General features: G+C 47.0%; 1 protein-coding gene and 1 pseudogene across 1 annotated transcript in view; both read right to left on the reverse strand.

Annotated features, from left to right (window-relative positions):
• The window catches only part of Adamts17 (ADAM metallopeptidase with thrombospondin type 1 motif 17), a 306,153-nt gene that overhangs the window by 64,006 nt on the left and 224,783 nt on the right, over window positions 1–17,364 (reverse strand). The window contains exons 17-19 of the mRNA XM_021167985.3: window positions 14,188–14,345; window positions 9,375–9,534; window positions 6,451–6,586 (exon numbers count right to left, since the gene is read on the reverse strand). Coding sequence (XP_021023644.1) covers window positions 6,451–6,586; window positions 9,375–9,534; window positions 14,188–14,345 — 454 coding nt within the window. The remainder of the gene's footprint in view (window positions 1–6,450; window positions 6,587–9,374; window positions 9,535–14,187; window positions 14,346–17,364) is intronic.
• LOC110297323 (Y-box-binding protein 1 pseudogene) lies at window positions 1,584–2,787 on the reverse strand (annotated as a pseudogene).

A 17,364-nucleotide genomic window follows, 5' to 3' on the forward strand; every position in this document is an offset into this window, starting at 1 on the left:
CAACACAACCCCATCTTAAACTATTAAATTATCTTACAATCTTTGCAGTCTCAAGCCATTGATATGTATAATCTCACATTTCAATTCATAATCTTCCTTTCAAATCTGCCATTTTATGCTTGCATATTTTATATGCACAGCAAATTTCACCTTGGATCTGCTACTGGCTATCACACTGAGCGGCATGTCTCTAGAGTAACATGCAAGAATCCTGAACTTCCAGTTTAGCAGGCAGCACACGTGACTCTGATAATCCTCTAAGCAGAGGTTGAGGTACCCTTAGCTCTACTAGAGGAAGTCTGTCCTATCTGTGTCTTATTCCTAGGAATGGGGCCAGGTACATCTACAGAATCTGAGAGCCCCTGCTGGCTCTCTTCTGTCTCTGTCTCTGTCTCTCTCTCAACCTCCTTAATTTCCAGTTGCCATGATTTTTCTGAGCATCCGTGGGAGCTCAGCAGCAGTCTGCCATAGTTCTAGCTGGGCCTCTGTTATGGTCTGAATCTGAGTCCTTCCTCTTACTTTCTTGTTTTGAATGCTTGTTCCCAAGGGAGGCTATGGAACCCTTAGGAGGTGGAGCTTGGCTGGTAGAAGTGAGTCTTTGAAGACCATGGCCTGAACCCTGCTACCAGCATCCTCATGGCTATCTGCTCTGTAGCCACACAGACAGCGACATCACAGATGCCAGCCACTATCATGAGCTGAGCTGTAATGCCATACTTCCTACATGAGCTACAGAGCTCACAAGCCCTCTGAGACCATGAGCCACAGCAACTGTGACATGCTAGAACATCCTCCTTGCGAATGTTCTTGTTGGATGCTCTGTCACAGCCATCACAGGGAACTAAAGCAGCGTCCATGTAGTGACAAACTGTCACAATTGGAAATTCAACATGGGGCTCCTCTGGTCTCCTATACACAGCCTCTCTTCCCAATTCTGTCTGTGGTCTAGCTTTCAAACAGTTGCTTTTCATGTTTTCTCCAGAGTTCTCTGTTATCTGTCACTCCATCATTACAGGATGTGAACCCTGTTGACTGGCAGCCTTTAAATCCCTAGTGCTCCACAGAAGTGCTCCACCATGGGCCTGCTGTGGGGGAGGGGCTGCAGACTAATTAAGTGTTTTTGTCTTTTGCACATAATTTAAAAAATTCGATATTAAAGTAACTTGTAAACATTGGGAAACATGATTCTTGATATTAATTATTATTATTATTATTATTATAGACCTTTATTAACAGGTGCTTGCAGTTTGTTGACTTTTTTGAAAAAAAAATCAAGTTGTAAACTTTATTACAAATTAAAAATGAAGTTCTTAAAAGTCTCAACTTGACCAGATAAGTAACAATTTAAAACACGTTTGTCATTATCAAAAAGAGACACCTTTAGGTAAAAATAATAAAAGTGCCATGCTGCATAGATAATGCAGATAGTTCTAATGTTATCTGGTCAGCAAGCACTTAAGGTCTTCAGCTCCAATCTTTGTTCATTTCTTATTGGTGGAATTTCATTTTCACTTCTTCTTGTTGGATGACCAAACGGAGGATGGTAGACATGGTACGCTGGCATTTACTCATCCCCGCCCAGCTCAGCCTCTGAGCAGATGAATTCTAGCTGGTGGATCGGCTGCTTTTGTGTCTTTGCCACTTTGAGGTTTAGGGTTCTCTGGGCGTCTTCGGCCATTACTGAAGATGCTGCGATACCGACGCTGAGGTAGCTGTTGACCTTGGGTCTCATCTCCTTGATTTTCTTTGTCATCTTCACTGCCATCCTCTCTAGGCTGTCTTTGGTGAGGAGGGCCCCTGCGAAATTGTGGTCTGTAACCCCAATACATATTCTGTCGTACTGGCCTACCTTGCTCTCCTGCACCCTGGTTGTCAGCACGCTCCATCACTTCTCCTTGCAGGGGGCTTAGAATACTTGGTCTCCGCATGTAGTAAGATGGGAACCTTCGCCTGCGTTGTTGGGCCTGGCCTTCAGAAGTGCTTTTCAATCCCTTGTTCTTTTCCCCACTCTCACTATTCTGGTAATTTTGCTGGTAATTGTGTGGAGGAGCCCTAAGACACGGATAGTGCCTATAATGGTTATGGTCTGCTGCGCATTTATTTACTGCCTTGAACTGGAACTCCACCAGGGCCTGTAACATTTGCTGCCTCTGCACCCTTTTCTCCTTCAACAACATCAAACTCCACAGTCTCTCCATCTCCTACACTGTGAAGGTACTTCCTGGGGTTATTCTTTATGGGAGTTTGGTGTACAAATACGTCTTCCTTGGTGTCATTCCTGTTGATGAAACCATATCCGTTCCTTACATTGAACCACTTTACTGTTCCTAAAACCTTCCTTGTGATAATCTTGTTTCTACCGACAGGCACTGCTGATGTGAGGCCGCCACTACCCAAGCCACTGCCTGTGGAGCCCAGCTTGGTGTTGCTGAGGGCTGCGGCTGGGGGATGGGTTGGGGTGGGGAGCAGGCAGCTGCTGGGTCTTGGCTTTGCTGCTTAAGGTTGCAGTGATGGTGACTGGGGCTAGCGGAGGCAGTGAGGCTCTCAGGGCTCTCTGGGGTCCATTCTCTGCTCCTGCTATCGATCAATCAATTCTTTCTTCTTTTTTTGGATATCATTTTTTATTGGATATTTTCCTTACTTACATTTCAAATGTTATCCCCTTTCCAGGTTTCCCTCCCTCCCAGAAACACCCTGTCACATCCTCCCTCCTCCTGCTTCTCTGAGGGTGCCCCTCCACCCACCCACTCCCACCTCCCCGTCCTCGAGTCCCCTACACTGGGGCATCTATCAAGTCTTCATAGGATCAAGGGGCTCTCCTCCCATTGATGCCTGACAAGGCCATCCTCTTCTATATATGCAGCTGGAGCCATGTGTACTCCTTGGTAGTTGGCGTAGTTCCTGGGAGCTCTGGAGTGTCTGGTTGGTTGATATTGTTGTTCTTCTTATGGGGTTGCAAAGCCCTTCAACTCCTCAGTCCTTCTCCTAACTCCTCCATTGGGGACCCTGTGCTCAGTCCAATAGTTGGCTGCAACCATCAGCCTCTGTATTTGTCAGGCTCTAGCAAGGTCTCTCAGGAGACAGCTATGTCAGGTTCCTTTCAGCATGCACTTCTTGGCATCCACAATAGTGTCTGGGTTTGGTAACAGTATATGGGATGAATCCCCAGGTGGGACAATCTCTGGGTGGCCTTTCCTTCAGTCTCTGCTCAATACTTTCTCTCCATATTTGCTCTTGATTCTTGAAGGTTTTTTTACTCTTGAGCCTATCCTGGCCTCTCTGTGTCCTGAAAGAGCTCCTTACCCCATTTTCTGCATATTTGTCCAGGGAGTAGGCTGGTCTTGGTTTCAGGTAGAATGCCTGATGCCTATTTGATCACTGAGTATATTATGTTTTGTTTTTCTGAGCCAGGGTTTCTCTGTGTAGCCCTGGCTATCCTGGAACTTACTCTGTAGACCAGGCTGGCCTTTAACTCTGAGATCTGCCTGCCTCTGCTTCCCTAGTGCTGAGATTAAAGGCACGTGCCACTACTGCCTGCTCTGATAATTGAGTCTTTAAGGTTGCCAAATCTTCCTTCTTTGACCCTGTAACTGAGCAAGGGACTGACAGATGGGCTTGAAGTATGGCCAGCAATCCTCAAAATATACAAATGGAAGGATTTACTTAGCTCACAGTTCCAAGTCCTTAAGTATGATGGTTTGTATATGCATGGCCCAAGGAGTGGCACTATTAGAAGGTGTGGCCCTGTTGGAGTAGGTGTGTCACTGTGGGCTCAACTCAGGGCAGAAAGGGAGTCAGAGGGGTAACATCACAGGATGCATCGTCCTAGCATCCTGGCTGTTGGTAGCCAGTATTCTGCTAACAGCCTTCAGATGAAGACGTAGAATTCTCGGCTCCTCCTGCACCATGCCTGACTGGATGCTGCCGTGTTCTAACCTTGATAATAATGGACTGAACCTCTGAACCTGTAAACCAGCCCAAATTAAATGTTGTCCTTTATAAGAGTTGCCTTGGTCATGGTGTCTGTTCACAGCAGTAAAACCCTAACTAAGACACTAAGACTTCAAGTAGCTAGTCAACACACACCACAATCAAGTGCAGCAAGAATGAATGCACCCAGGTTGCTTGGCCTCGCCTGTGTTTGTTTGTTTGTTTGTTTGTTTTTTGACTCTTGTATAGTTCAGGATCCTGTCCATGAAATAGGACTGCCCACATTCAGGGTGGATACTCCTAGCTCCATCAAGACAACTCTTGCCCCACAAAGACATGCCCACAGGATAACCTAACCTAAGTAATTTTGCAATGGAAGACCTTTTTCTTAGTGATTCTAGGATGGGGGTAAGTTGACATTCAAAACTATCCACCATGCAGACTTTCTGAATGAGTCCTCTTTTAAAGCCTCTAGCATGAAAATAGGCTTTCATTCTTAATTTTGAAGGAGCACACAAAATCAACATAAGGGATATTACTTGCTTGCATTTCCTTTTCATGTCCCCTTAAGCACACACTAAGAGTTTAACAAAAAGTCATAATGAACGAAGTGACTATGGCTCAGCAGGTAAGGGTGCCTGTGCCAAACCTGACAACCTGAGTTAGTCACCCTGGGCCCACGAGCTGAAAAGATATTAACTCCTGAAAGTTGTCCTTTGACCTCCACACATGTGCCATGGAGTATGTGTACACACACACACACACACACACACACACACATGCACACACACATATACATGCATGTGTACCCACACCCACATGTGTGAACACACACATTTAATAAAAATCCGAATCCAAGCCAAACCAAACCAGTTTAAGCAAAGGAGGCTGGTACACAAGACAAACACTTCGTAAGGCTCCTGAATCAGGCACATGGTACACGCAGAGCTTTAAAGACCCAAAAGACTCCACATCAAAATCAAAGTCTAGTTAGAAAAGGTATGTGTGCCTTGACATGATGGGCAGGGCTATGAAGTGGAAACTATTGGCTCAACTCAGGGCAGAAAGGGAGGCCGAGTGCATCAGTCACCGAGTGAGTACCACGCTCCGTTCCACTGAAGCAACTAGAAAGAAACCCGTGGAACTGGTGAACAGACTGCACAATTCATTCCAGCTGCAACTTGCAGACTTTACACCAGGGCACATGGGAGAGGAGTTCAGATGGCTTCCAAGCAACAAACGGGCAGGGAAACAGACCGAGCACAGCCATTAGCCTCAGTAGACACTTGAGACAATAAAATTCTAACACTTTGTCCTTTTAAGGGGAGGCAATGGATGCCAGTCGAAAGTGTGTGCCCATGGCAATCTTTTCTCTGTGAGATGCTGTCAGTCATGACCCGGAGGCTGCCCTCTAGCTAGGACAGTGTGTTTCCATTAGTGTTCTGGCTTAGCCAAGTTCAGGACAGTTCCATCTTATGGTACTTCAGTTAGTTAGAGACCGTGCATGCAGAAATGGTGCCTTAAGATTACAGTGGGGCTGAAAATTTTCCATCGCCTCCACCACATGACAGTGCCATGCCCCACGTTTGCACCAGTGCTCACAGAAACAAACCTACTGTGCTGCCACGTTATTATTAGTTGAGAGGGGGTGGGATACGCAGGTGTTTGCAGATATACCAGTGGTATATGTGCTTATGTGTGCTCACGAGGAGGTCAGAGGTCAATGTTGGGCATCTCCCTCTATTGCTTCATTGTATTTTATTTTGAAACAATATGTCTAGGTAAACCTAGAGCTTACTAACTGGCTAGACTGGTTCCAGCCAGCCTTGGGTATCTGCCTGTCCCCACACATCCATCCCTCTCGCTCTATGGTTACACATACACAGATGTCCTCATCTTTTGTATGACTGCTAATGACCCAGACTCAGGTCCTGAAGCTTGTACACTACATGCTCCTGAAAACAGGAATTAGTGATGATAACTTACTGGTTCATGTCTTCACATGCTGTGGTTATTACCGTCATTTTAGAATATGGTCCTGTTTAAAAGAATTGTCCACTCTACAGAAGTCTGTGTTAGAATAGCACCAGCCTATCCATCTTGTGCCTACTGATTATATCATTTTCTTATGCTTAAAGTAATTTTCTATTTTGTTCATGTCCTAGGGAACAATGAAGTAAAACAAATATCTACAGTTAGCCTACTTGTACAGTAAACATTACATTGTCCAGATAGCTACTTCTCAGAATGTAACTCCATTGTCAAACAACATGACTATTTGAACAAGCAAAAACAACAAAACAAAACAAACAAAACAAAACAAAACACAATACAACAAAAAAACCCCAAAAAACAAACAAACAAACAAACAAACAAAAAAACCAAACCAAACCACCAATGGCACCAGTAGAATGTGGCATAGGCTGGTTCTGTGGTATTATCCGTGTATCACCATCCCCTCATCTGAGCTGCTGCTACCCATCCTTCTGGTGGGTCCAAGCTACAGAATACAGGACTTACCGGGACTGGCATGGGTGAGAGTTACACCGTCGGACCTGGGGCTCAGGGCGGCTTGCTTGGGGGCAGTCACTGTCATTCACCAGGGTTGTGGTCTTGTTAACAATCCGTGTGCATGATACGATAGTCCTGCGTTCTCCTGGAAGTCAACCCATGGGAGATGAGAAGTTATGGCTGCTCATACCCAGAAAGCCATTTACTTATACTTACGGAGGGGTGTATGGGTACAATTATCTATCACTAAGTGAGCCACATCACATTTGTCAAAGAGGGACAAGGTGCTTAAGTCATAGCAGAGTAATGTGGACCAGGTTCCACAGTCTGAGAAAGCAGCAGGACCTCAGGTCACCTGTCCTAGGACAGTTTAGGAGTTTGCTGAGGACAACACTTTGGTTTGAGCCTTTCATGTTTGAGATTTGAAGTCTACAGAGATCTGGTCCCAGTTAAACATGTGTATACCAGCCTTCACCTATAGTATGGCCAGTTACTGCTTGCTCTTATAGGCTTGCTTCTCAAGAGGAGCAAAGTGGCTGGTGTGACAGACACACAGGACACTTGTTCACTTTGCCCAGTGGTGCTAATGCCTCAGAGTGCCATGAGCTCTTAGGCAGCTTGGCAGACTCATTGACTTTTCTTTGAGCATTTCCTCTGAGCTCTCAATTCGATGGCTATGACTTCATCAGGGAGGCCAAGTGTTGTCAGTTAGGATGGTGATGGCAGTTAGGAGGGTGGCCTCTGGAACCAGCTGTCTGGGTGCCTCTTGGCCTTGTCACTAAGTGTCACCTGACCACAGTATCAACAGTTGGCTCCCTTGCTTCTCTATCTTAGTCCCCACCACCACCCAGGCCAGCTTGCTTCACCTCTCCTTGGCTTTCTATGTGTCTTCGCTGGCATTCCATGCTACTTACTGTATTGGAGTCATTGGCTTCAGGAGAATGGCCATAAAAGATGAACATGGAATCAAGTACAATTACGTAGGCCCAGGATTCTTGGTAGGATCTGTTGTCTGAAAAGTTTGTCATGTAGGGATGGCTAAAATATTGGGATTGGGGAGTCTTTAGCCACACTGTCTGTCCTAGGCCTATGAATGTAGTCATGTATACAGATGAAAGCAAAGAGCTACTGAATATAGCTTTCTGCAATGACTACTGCAGGGAGCTGGAAGTCACTGGTACCACAAGGGACTGCACAGAGGCAGCAGAGGCTGTGGCAGTTCAGAGCTCCTAGTGGAGCACAGCCTGCTATGCCCCCTGTGGGCTGGGTTTGCCCACAGTGAGTAGACAAAGGGATGTCTGGCTGCAGTTAGAGATGCAGGCATGGGCCTCTGAAGTGGGGGGTGGGAGACCACCAGCCCAGGGGCAGCTAAAGTCCCCAGGACAAGAGATCTCCTGGAAAAGGCGTACTCTGTCTGGTAGGACTGATGGTACTACCTTGAAGCTGTGTCCATTGCAATTGTCAGTTTGCAGAGGAAAAACATGTAGAACGTTTAGTGTGTGTGGTTAGCTTAGATGCATAGGAAGGCACTGAAGGGCTTGGCTATATTGTGGCTCAGATCTCTCCACGAACAATGGGATGAGCCCCTGAATGTTAAACAATGCTGTATGAGCTCCACACTTGACAACATCGACTTAGTAGTCAAGCCACTCAGGAGCAGGCATGGGTGGGATTGCAGCTGGGTCCTAGCTTGCTGCCCACTCACTGGCAGACATCCAGAGTCCTAGTCAATCCCCTGCCCCAACTCTGTCTTACCCAGCATTCATTGTATCATCTCTCATGGCCTTTCTGAGTGCCTATTGGGGTGGCAAATGCCAGTGACCCAGAGGTATAGTAAGGGACTTACTTTCTATTATTCTCTTGCTATTCTCCCTCTCACCCCTCTCTCTCTCCCTTCCCCTGCCCCCTCTCTCTTCCTTCCCTTCCCCCTGCACTGTCTCCACTATTTTCTCCCACTTCTCTACTTCCCTAGCCCTGGCCATGCCCAGTCTGCTGGCCATATTCAGTTTACTTCTTTCTCTCTCTGCTCTGGACTCTCCCAGATGCCTCTGGGCATTTTCTCCCTCTTATCTACAATAAAACCTTCCCATACCATGGACCGGTCGTGCCAGCAGCCTCTTTCCTACACCCCTTGAATGCAGTTTCCTGCCGCTCCTTGTTAGACCTTCCATTTCTTTCTTTGGTTCTTTGACACTTTCATCTGCATCTATGTTGAATCTTGGTCATTTCTACCTGGGTCCCTCTTTTACCCTAACATTTGCTGAAACCCTCTTTCCCCATAAGCCCTCTCCTAGTTTGGCGTCTGTTTTCACGACCCACTGACTTGCATGGTAGTTGTCAGCCCGAGTGGGTAATTCTTTACAGGAGTGGCTTCCTAGTGCTCCTCCTGAATGCCCTACTAGCAAACACACTGCCTTTGATGATGTAGATCCTTGTGGCGTGGCAGTCTCTTTGGCTCACCTGCAATCTCCATAGTGGGAGTGTGGGGGCAGACATCACATTTAGAGGTGAGGAAGAGGGGGTGACATAGAGTGCTCTGCTTGGTCCAGAGGACTCTTACTTCTCTTTGCACCCTGGAGACGGTGGCTGAGGCACAGATGACAGGGTATGTGGGTATGGGTGAGGCCTTCATCTGCTGCCATTCCACCAAGATGGAAGTCTATTTCAATTATTCCCGGGGCATTTTTCATAACTACCATATAGTCACATAATTGGCAAATCTCTACACTAGGACAAGGAGTGAAGTGGGCCTGCTAACACAACTGTGGGAGCTGGGATGGCTTGGCCACATGCTCTGCTGAGATCTTCAGGGCTTAAGTCCCTATGGAAGCACAAATTCTCTATTTCCTTGCTGGGTGGACTGGTGCAGAGGGCCCTGAACTCAGGATTTCTTGAGCCAAGCTGCTCCCTCGCCTCCCCCACCCCCACCTTACCTCCTCCACACTGCACGCTGCACCCTTCCCAGCCGCTGTGGGTCCAGAGGAACAGAGCATCTTGTGGCTTGGCGGGCTCACTCTGGTTTTCTGAACTCTGGTTTACAGGTATGGTGTACTCATAATGAATTCCGTAATTCTGGTCATGAAATAACAGCACCTGGAGCCATGGGAAAGGAAGGAAGGCCTTGCTGAGATGGAGCGAGCGACCACAGATTGCTGCACGTGTTCTCTGAGCTACCTGTGGCTGCTCCTCCACCAGCTTGCTCTTTTCTGAAGGTCAAGGCAGGTTAAGGTTAGGGCTGTCCCTCGGGGACTCGGTGGGTGTCTGGGGCGAGCACACCATCATTGGTGAGCTTCACTCTTTCTTTCCTATCCCACAGAGGACTGGTTAACATGAGGGATCTGGGGATGACGAACTGCATGGCTGTTTGTAGCATTTTTCTGCATCATGAAGCAGGGTCTGAATTCCCATCAACAAGGCTGAGCTTGCAGATGAGAAAGACACTCGTAGTGCTTCTTCCTAGAAAGAGATCGGAGAGTGGTGCTAAACTATATCTTTGAGCTTAAGCACTGTGCTGGCTAGTTTATGTGGACTTGACATAAGTGAGAGTCATCTGGGAGAGGAAACCTCACGAGAGAAAATGCCCACAGCCGATTGGCCTATCAGCAAGCCCGTGGCAGCGCTTTCTTGATTGACAACTGTTCTGGGAGCGTCTTCTCTTTGGACTATAAGAAGATAGGTTGTGTAAGGGGGCAAGCCAGTAGCCAGTAAGCAGTGTTCCTCCAGGGCTTCTGCTTCAGTTCCTGTGTCCTGGTTCCTGACTTGCTTAAGTTCTCTCAGTGGCAGGTAAGGGAGTGCAAGATGAAATAAACACATCTTCCCTAGCTGCTTTTGCTCATGGCATCTCTCTCTCCCTCCCTCCTTTCTCTTTCTTTTCTTTCTTTCTTTTGTTTTTGTTTTTTTTTTTTTAAGATTTATTTATTATATGTAAGTACACTGTAGCTGTCTTCAGACACTCCAGAAGAGGGAGTCAGATCTTGTTACGGATGGTTGTGAGCCACCATGTGGTTGCTGGGATTTGAACTCCGGACCTTCGGAAGAGCAGTCGGGTGCTCTTACCTACTGAGCCATCTCACCAGCCCCTCTTTCTTTCTTTCTTTCTTTCTTTCTTTCTTTCTTTCTTTCTCTCTCTCTCTCTCTCTCTCTCTCTCTCTTTCTTTCTTTCTTTCTTTCTTTCTTTCTTTCTTTCTTTTTCTTTCGCTCTTTTCCCAAGACAGAGTTTCTCTGTGTAGCCCTGGCTGTTCTGGAACTCACTCTGTAGACCAGGCTGGCCTTGAACTCAGAGATCTGCCTGCCTCTGCCCCCCAAACTGGGATTAAAGGCGTGCGCCATCACTGCCCGGCAGTCATGATGCCTTCTTTTTCTTTTTTTAAAATTTTTATGTCTATGAGTACACTGTCACTCTCTTTAGACACACCAGAAGAGGGCCTTGGATCCCGTTACAGATGGTTGTGAGCCTCCATGTGATTGCTGGGAATTGAAGAGCAGCCAGTGCTCTTAACCATTGAGCCATCTCTCCAGTTCCTGGTGCTTTTCACAGTAATAGAAACACCAAGAAAGACAAGCTCTGCCCTCCAGATGGTGTCTCCCATCACCCATCATTGCCACATTACAGTAAGTATACTCAAGAGGAAGGAATCAGAGGGGTCTGGGAGGAACCTGTTTTGGGGATGTTGAGGATATCTGCATCTTGGTACTGCCATGGAGCCTGAATGGTGTCTGTGTCTGTTGGAAGGCAGGGGCCTGGCTCATGGCTGACACTAAGGGTAGACATAGGAGCAGAGATGTACCTAAGCCTCACTTGTGGGAGCCACGCTACAATTTGGGGACCATGCATCTGAAATCCCAGTGAGGGTTCAGAATGGAAGGGGTCTATGCTTTGCCTGGGGATATCATGGCAAGCCTTGTAAAACCACCGGTACTCCACTGGCTTTATACATAACATAGACATGTGAGGCAAAGCAGGCTTCTCCGTGGGAGACAGACCTGGCTGTAGACCAGTGAATGTCCTTGAGGCTAAGCAGCTAGCAAGTGCATTTCCAGCCACAGAGATCTGGGAGAAGGAGCCGACAGGAACTAAAGACGGAGTTCACAGCCCACTTTGCAGACTGAGGCAGACCAGGATAGAGTGTCAGATGACAGGAGGTCATTGTCCTCAGGCTTCCTGGGCCTTCAAGGCCGAATTGTAGGATGGTGGTCCAGTTCATACTTTCCTAGCCAATACACCTGCAGAGGTACACTTGGAGCAATGCTTCCTGCCAAAAACCAAAACAACAAAACAAATAAACACCCCCAAGCCACCAAAACTAAGAGCTCTAAACTAGTCTTTACACTGAGATCTTTATTATCTCAGTGTGGGAATGAGACCAGCAAAATGAGGCTCCATGTGAAACCAATTTTGTAGCCGCGTATGATTAGGGCACACATGAGTCTAATTGGTTTCAAATGCTAATCTCTAGGACTCTGTGGGGTGCCCGAGTGTGAACATAATATACACACTCCAGTATGGGGGGACCATAGCCTGTTACACAGAGGGAAGGAGCCTTGAAGAGATATGAAATAAAGAGCACATTTCAAGAGAAAAAGCAATTAAATATTAAATTAGGGCTGAAAATCCAGCTGGAGGTGAGATGTTTTCTCTGACTTCTGTTGTAGTACGGACAGCTCTAGGCTGTGTACACACTTCTCTGAGCTAAAGACACATCTGTTGAGAAGAGCTTTTGGTGAAGAGGGGTCCTAGGCACACTTCAGTGCTGGTTAGAGAGGCAAACTCCTGTACTTACAGCGGATGCTCCCGCGTGAGCCTCATTTGTCTCTAGCTCCTTCTCTGTGCCCCTCTGAATATTTACTTTGAACTCAGAATAGTTGTGGGGGTGGCTTCAAAGGATTTGACTGGGAAACTGTCTCATCTTGGAGAAATGGCTCTGGGACAGATCCCTGGGTCCCGGAGATCCTACTTGTAGAAATGATCTATAGCGGAATGGCTGGCAGATCCCCAGAAGGTTTATGGCACACATAGGAGCTGGCTGACTTTTAGCTCAGCAGAGACTACAACAGGGTCAGCACCCTCATCAGGCCGCACTCAACACCCACAGGAGGTGGCGGCCAGAGAATCTTCTGAGTGTTAGCTCATCTCCAGGGGCACACATAAGCGGGGCGGGGGAAGGAACTTCTGGGACTGGCAGCGCTTCAGATATGTGCTTTGATAACCAATGCACACACTGCTACAAGCCCTGTTCTTTAGGAGATCAGAATCAAGTGAGTATCATCTGGCATGCACAAGGCCTATGTTCAATCTCCACCACCTTCACAAAATTAGCCACAATGGGGTGTTGTCATAAATAGTCCTGAGACCACTCAGACCCTGAGAAGGAAACCATAGCATGACTTCCCTGGAGGCCTTGGATACCGAGCCCATGTCTGAATGGCATCCTCAGAGTTCTCAGGGAATCACAGAACACTGACATCCTGCCTAGCCCATATACAGGTTTCTGAGGACCACCTGGGGAACAAGCAGTGCTTACCTGATTCCCCAGTGCCTGGAAGCCGAATCTGGCCAATCTGTGTGGTACAGACCACACATTGCTTACACAGTGCACTTCTACAAGGCACTTCTCAGATATGGGGTAGCTCTTGTGCGTGCTGCTATCTGATGCAAAAACAGCCATGGAGCACAGCTGTGCTGGCTAGTTTTATATCAACTTCAGAGGAGGGAACCTCAGTTGAGAGAATGCCTCCATAATATGGGGCCTGGGGGCCATTTTCTTAGTGAATGATGTGGGAGGGCCCAGTCCAATGTGGGTTGAGCTGTTACAGGGCAGGTCATCCTGGGTGCTATCTAGAAGTAGGCTGAGCAAGCCTGGAGGAGCAAGACAGTAAGCAGCACTCCTCCATGGCTAGTGCTTCAGTTCCTGCCTCCATGTTCCCACTTGGCTTCATTCTTGCCTTAGCTCCCCTCAGTGGACTGCAACTCTGGGTATGTGAGCTATACAAACCCTTTCTTCCCCAGGCTACTTTTTTGGTCATATGTTTTCTTACCACATTGGAAATCCTATCTTAAGTCAATGTTCACCTGTTTAATGGATACCAGATGTCCCTCCCTGGCTGTCACCAGTGCGACTGCAATTACCGCCTTGGAAGAATCGTCTTTTGAAAAAGATAGGTGCTCCACCAGTGAGGAGCCAGGAGGACATTCTGGGGAGGATCCTCAAGGTGGAAGGAACAATACCAAGACGGGGGTGAAGGGCTGGGGAGATGTCTCAGTCAGTGATGTGTGTGCTACAGAAACACAAGGAGCTGAGTTTGGATCCTCAGTACTCATGCCAGGCACAGCATCTTGAGGGTGTAATCCCAGTAGTGTATGTGAGGACTGATGAGGGTTAATACTGGCCAGCCAGCCTGGCCAGATCGATGAGCTTCAGGTTGAGTGGAAGACCCTGTCTCAAAATATAAATGTAGAAACCCACTAAAAAAGACATTGGCAGCTGAAGCTCTGGCATCTACATACACATGTACAAATGCGTACAAGAATGCACATTTGCATACTCTTCAGAGCATGCTCATATGCCACACACACAGAACATATAAATGCATCAACACACAAAGAAAGAAAGAAATGAAAAGGGCATCTTTAGCAGGGAGCCTTGCAAACTTCCAGGGGCATCTCTTTCCACCCAGGTTCTGGAGAACAAGACTCGAATAACCCAGCTGAGCCACTAGCTTAAGCAGAGGTGTAGGGCCAGCACTTACCATCAGATGCAGCGGCACTGTGGTGGGTCCCTTGGCTGAGAACTTCTCCCACAAGCCTCTCCTCACGTAGCGAACGGTTGTACCCGCAATCTGGAATTCTCCAGGGAGTTCTATCTTCCAGTCGCTGTTGATGGATCTCTTACTAGAATCTTTGAGAGCTAGAAAGGAAATTGATTATTGGAACATTAAGGCTATCTAGCCTGCCCTTGGAGGGAATCTGGGGGTCCTGCCTGAGTCGGAGGCCTTTGTGAGGGCAGGCAGGCACCTGCAGGGAGAGGACTGTACTCTCTGGGTACCAAGGACAGAGGCTGGCTCACAGAGAGCAAACTTCTCCTGGTTCACAGGAGAAATAGCTGTGAAGGCTGATGGCACATCCTCCAACATAGCTGCCTGTCTCACTACAGATTCCCATAGTGGGACTTGGGGAGAGGCCCAAGGATGGTGATGCCAGGATCCAGTCCAAGCCTATGGACATAAATGGCTTGATTGATGAATGAGTTTTACATTGGTATATTCAAGGCCACAGAATATATCTTGGAGCTTAGCCGGGCGTGGTGGCACACGCCTTTAATCCCAGCACTCAAGAGGCAGAGGCAGGCAGATTTCTGAGTTCGAGGCCAGCCTGGTTTACAAAGTGAGTTCCAGGACAGCCAGGGCTACACAGAGAAACCCTGTCTCGACAAACCAAAAAAACAAAACAAAACAAAACAAAAAACTCATATACTCATTTGAGATTAAAAAAAATTATAACTGTTAGTTGTACTATTTTGGGGTTTAGTGTGAGTGCTGAATAAGTGCATTCTACACATATTGATAATCACTATTCTATACTCTACATGTGAAAGAGAACACACAGGACTTATCTTTCTGTGACTAACTTACTACACATCACACAGTCTCCTACAGTTCCATCCTCATTGCTGCCAAGGAGAGGCCAAAGAGGGCCAAGGGACCACTATCATCTCTAGCCTAGCTCTGTCCAACCCCCCTATGTAGCAGCTGAGGTAACCTGAACTCCTTATCTCCCTGATTCGGCCTCCCTAGTGCCGGGGTTACAGGTGCCCAGTTTATACAGTGCTGGGGGATTGAACCCAGAGATTCCTGCATGCCAGCCAAGCAGTGGACCAGTTGAGCCATCTCCCCAGCACCTTAAATAATGCTTTGCTTAGCTTTTAATTTCTATTTATTTGTATGTGTGTGCATGTACCTGCATGAGTTCATGTGCACCACATGTAGGCAGTGCCTGCGGAGGTCAGAAGAGAGCATCAGATTGCTAGGAACGGAGTTACAACTAGTTGTGGGCCTCTGTGTAGAAGCTAGGAATTGAACTGGTGTCCTCTACAAGAGGAATACATTGTCTTAAGCGCTACACTATCTCTCCAGCCTGCTTGGTCCCCATTTGAGGCAAGGTTTACACTGTAGCCCAGGGTGGCCTTAACTACTCTGCCCAGCTTGACATTTCTCTAAAAATGAGATGCAAATGGCTTACAAATATTTTTTTAAAAAATGAATAAAAAAGAAATCAATCAAACAAGTAAGCCCAAACAAACCAACTCCTCAAATCCAAACTCCTCAATATCACAAGTCATTGGGGAAATGTGACCCATCTCGCCTTAGTTAGGACATTCTCATGAACAGGCAAAGACAAGAAGATCACACACATTGTGGGTAGGACTGTACATTTCCTCGGTGTTATGGGAAATTCATAGGAGAAGTATAGACCCAGTGCAGGATCTGGCTCCCCACTTGTGGTAAATATCCCCAGGAAATGAAATCAGCACTGCTCATAACAGGTAAGGCCCGAGTCAGCTCAGTGCCAGTTGATAGATGAGGAGATACGGGAAATGTGGGGCACACATATGAATTGGAGCATTACTTAGCCATGAAGAAAAATGTAAGCAACCATCTGCTTTACTGTTACTACCCTGGGCCTTTGGAAGGGCAATGTAACTCCAGTATCCCCCAAGGATCTGACACCCCCATGCTGGGAAAGCTGATGTTCCTTAAGGAGGTGATGTTATTCTGTTATTCACTTACATGTGAGTAGCTACTCACAGATGTGGTGACAATACTTTGCAGCTGCCAGGATGGGGTAAGGGCCTGAGCTCTGGGAAATCAAGGCCCCACACTCTCAAACTCACAGCTCTGGCGCAAAGCTGATAGAAGGGGTGTGGGGTTGGGTATTCCTGCACTTGTGCCTCCTGCAGCACAGACTGAGGTCCCATGGCCTTCTTGCTAAGGAGAACCCTCTACAGTAGCGTTCTGATGCCCTTGACTTTAGTTATTGTTGCTGTTTAGAGAAAAATCACTGCATTAAAAACAATCAGACTGACTGAAAAACAGGGCTAGAGAGATGGCTCAACGGTTAAGAGAATGCACTGTTCTTCCAGAGAACTCAAGTTCGATTCCCAGCACCCACATTGGGCAGCTCACAACTGCCTCTCCAGGGGATCCAATACTTCTGGTCTCCAAGTGTCCTTGCACCCATATGCATATGCTTGCATATATAATTAAAAAAACAAAATAAAAAATATTTAAAACAGACAAAGAAACAATAATAGGATCTACTTTGGCACGTAGTAGGTGGCAGATGACCAGAGGTGACAGAAACTCTTAAGGTGGCTAACCAAAGGTGTGTGTGTGTGTGTGTGTGTCTATATATGTGTATATATATATAATATATATGTGATATATATATATATATACATATATATATATGCCATGATTTCTTAGTTCAGGAAGAATTTGAAGCAAGAGTTTCCTGAGGCGTGGGCATGGCTTTTAACGTTTCTGATTTGGGTGGGGGTTACCTAGCAGGACACAAGATTTCTAAGTTCCCATATTCCATGTAGAAAATGAACAAGCACAATTTAGCACTTGACATTCCTTTCCAAAGGGCGAGAGGTCAGTCTTGGGTCAGTGTTGGGACATCCAGGTCATTTCTGACAGTGAACAGGTAGCTTCCTGGTGGAGCCTAGTGATTCAGTGACTTCATGGGGTTGTCACTCTTGTCCCCTTAGGTTGACTTGACTCCTGACTTCTGGGAGTAGGTCCAAGCAGGGTTTGTGGTAGCTCCTCTGTGAGGGAGTGTGTCCTGAGGCATGTATGTGACATGCCCATATTCTTAATGATGCTGCTGTCCGCTCAGCTCTCAGGCATCCAACCCTCTTAGTCTGT

The sequence above is a fragment of the Mus caroli genome, unplaced genomic scaffold (assembly GCF_978045245.1).
Source record: "Mus caroli unplaced genomic scaffold, Mus_caroli_1 scaffold_8, whole genome shotgun sequence".
Taxonomy (NCBI): Eukaryota; Metazoa; Chordata; class Mammalia; order Rodentia; family Muridae; genus Mus; species Mus caroli.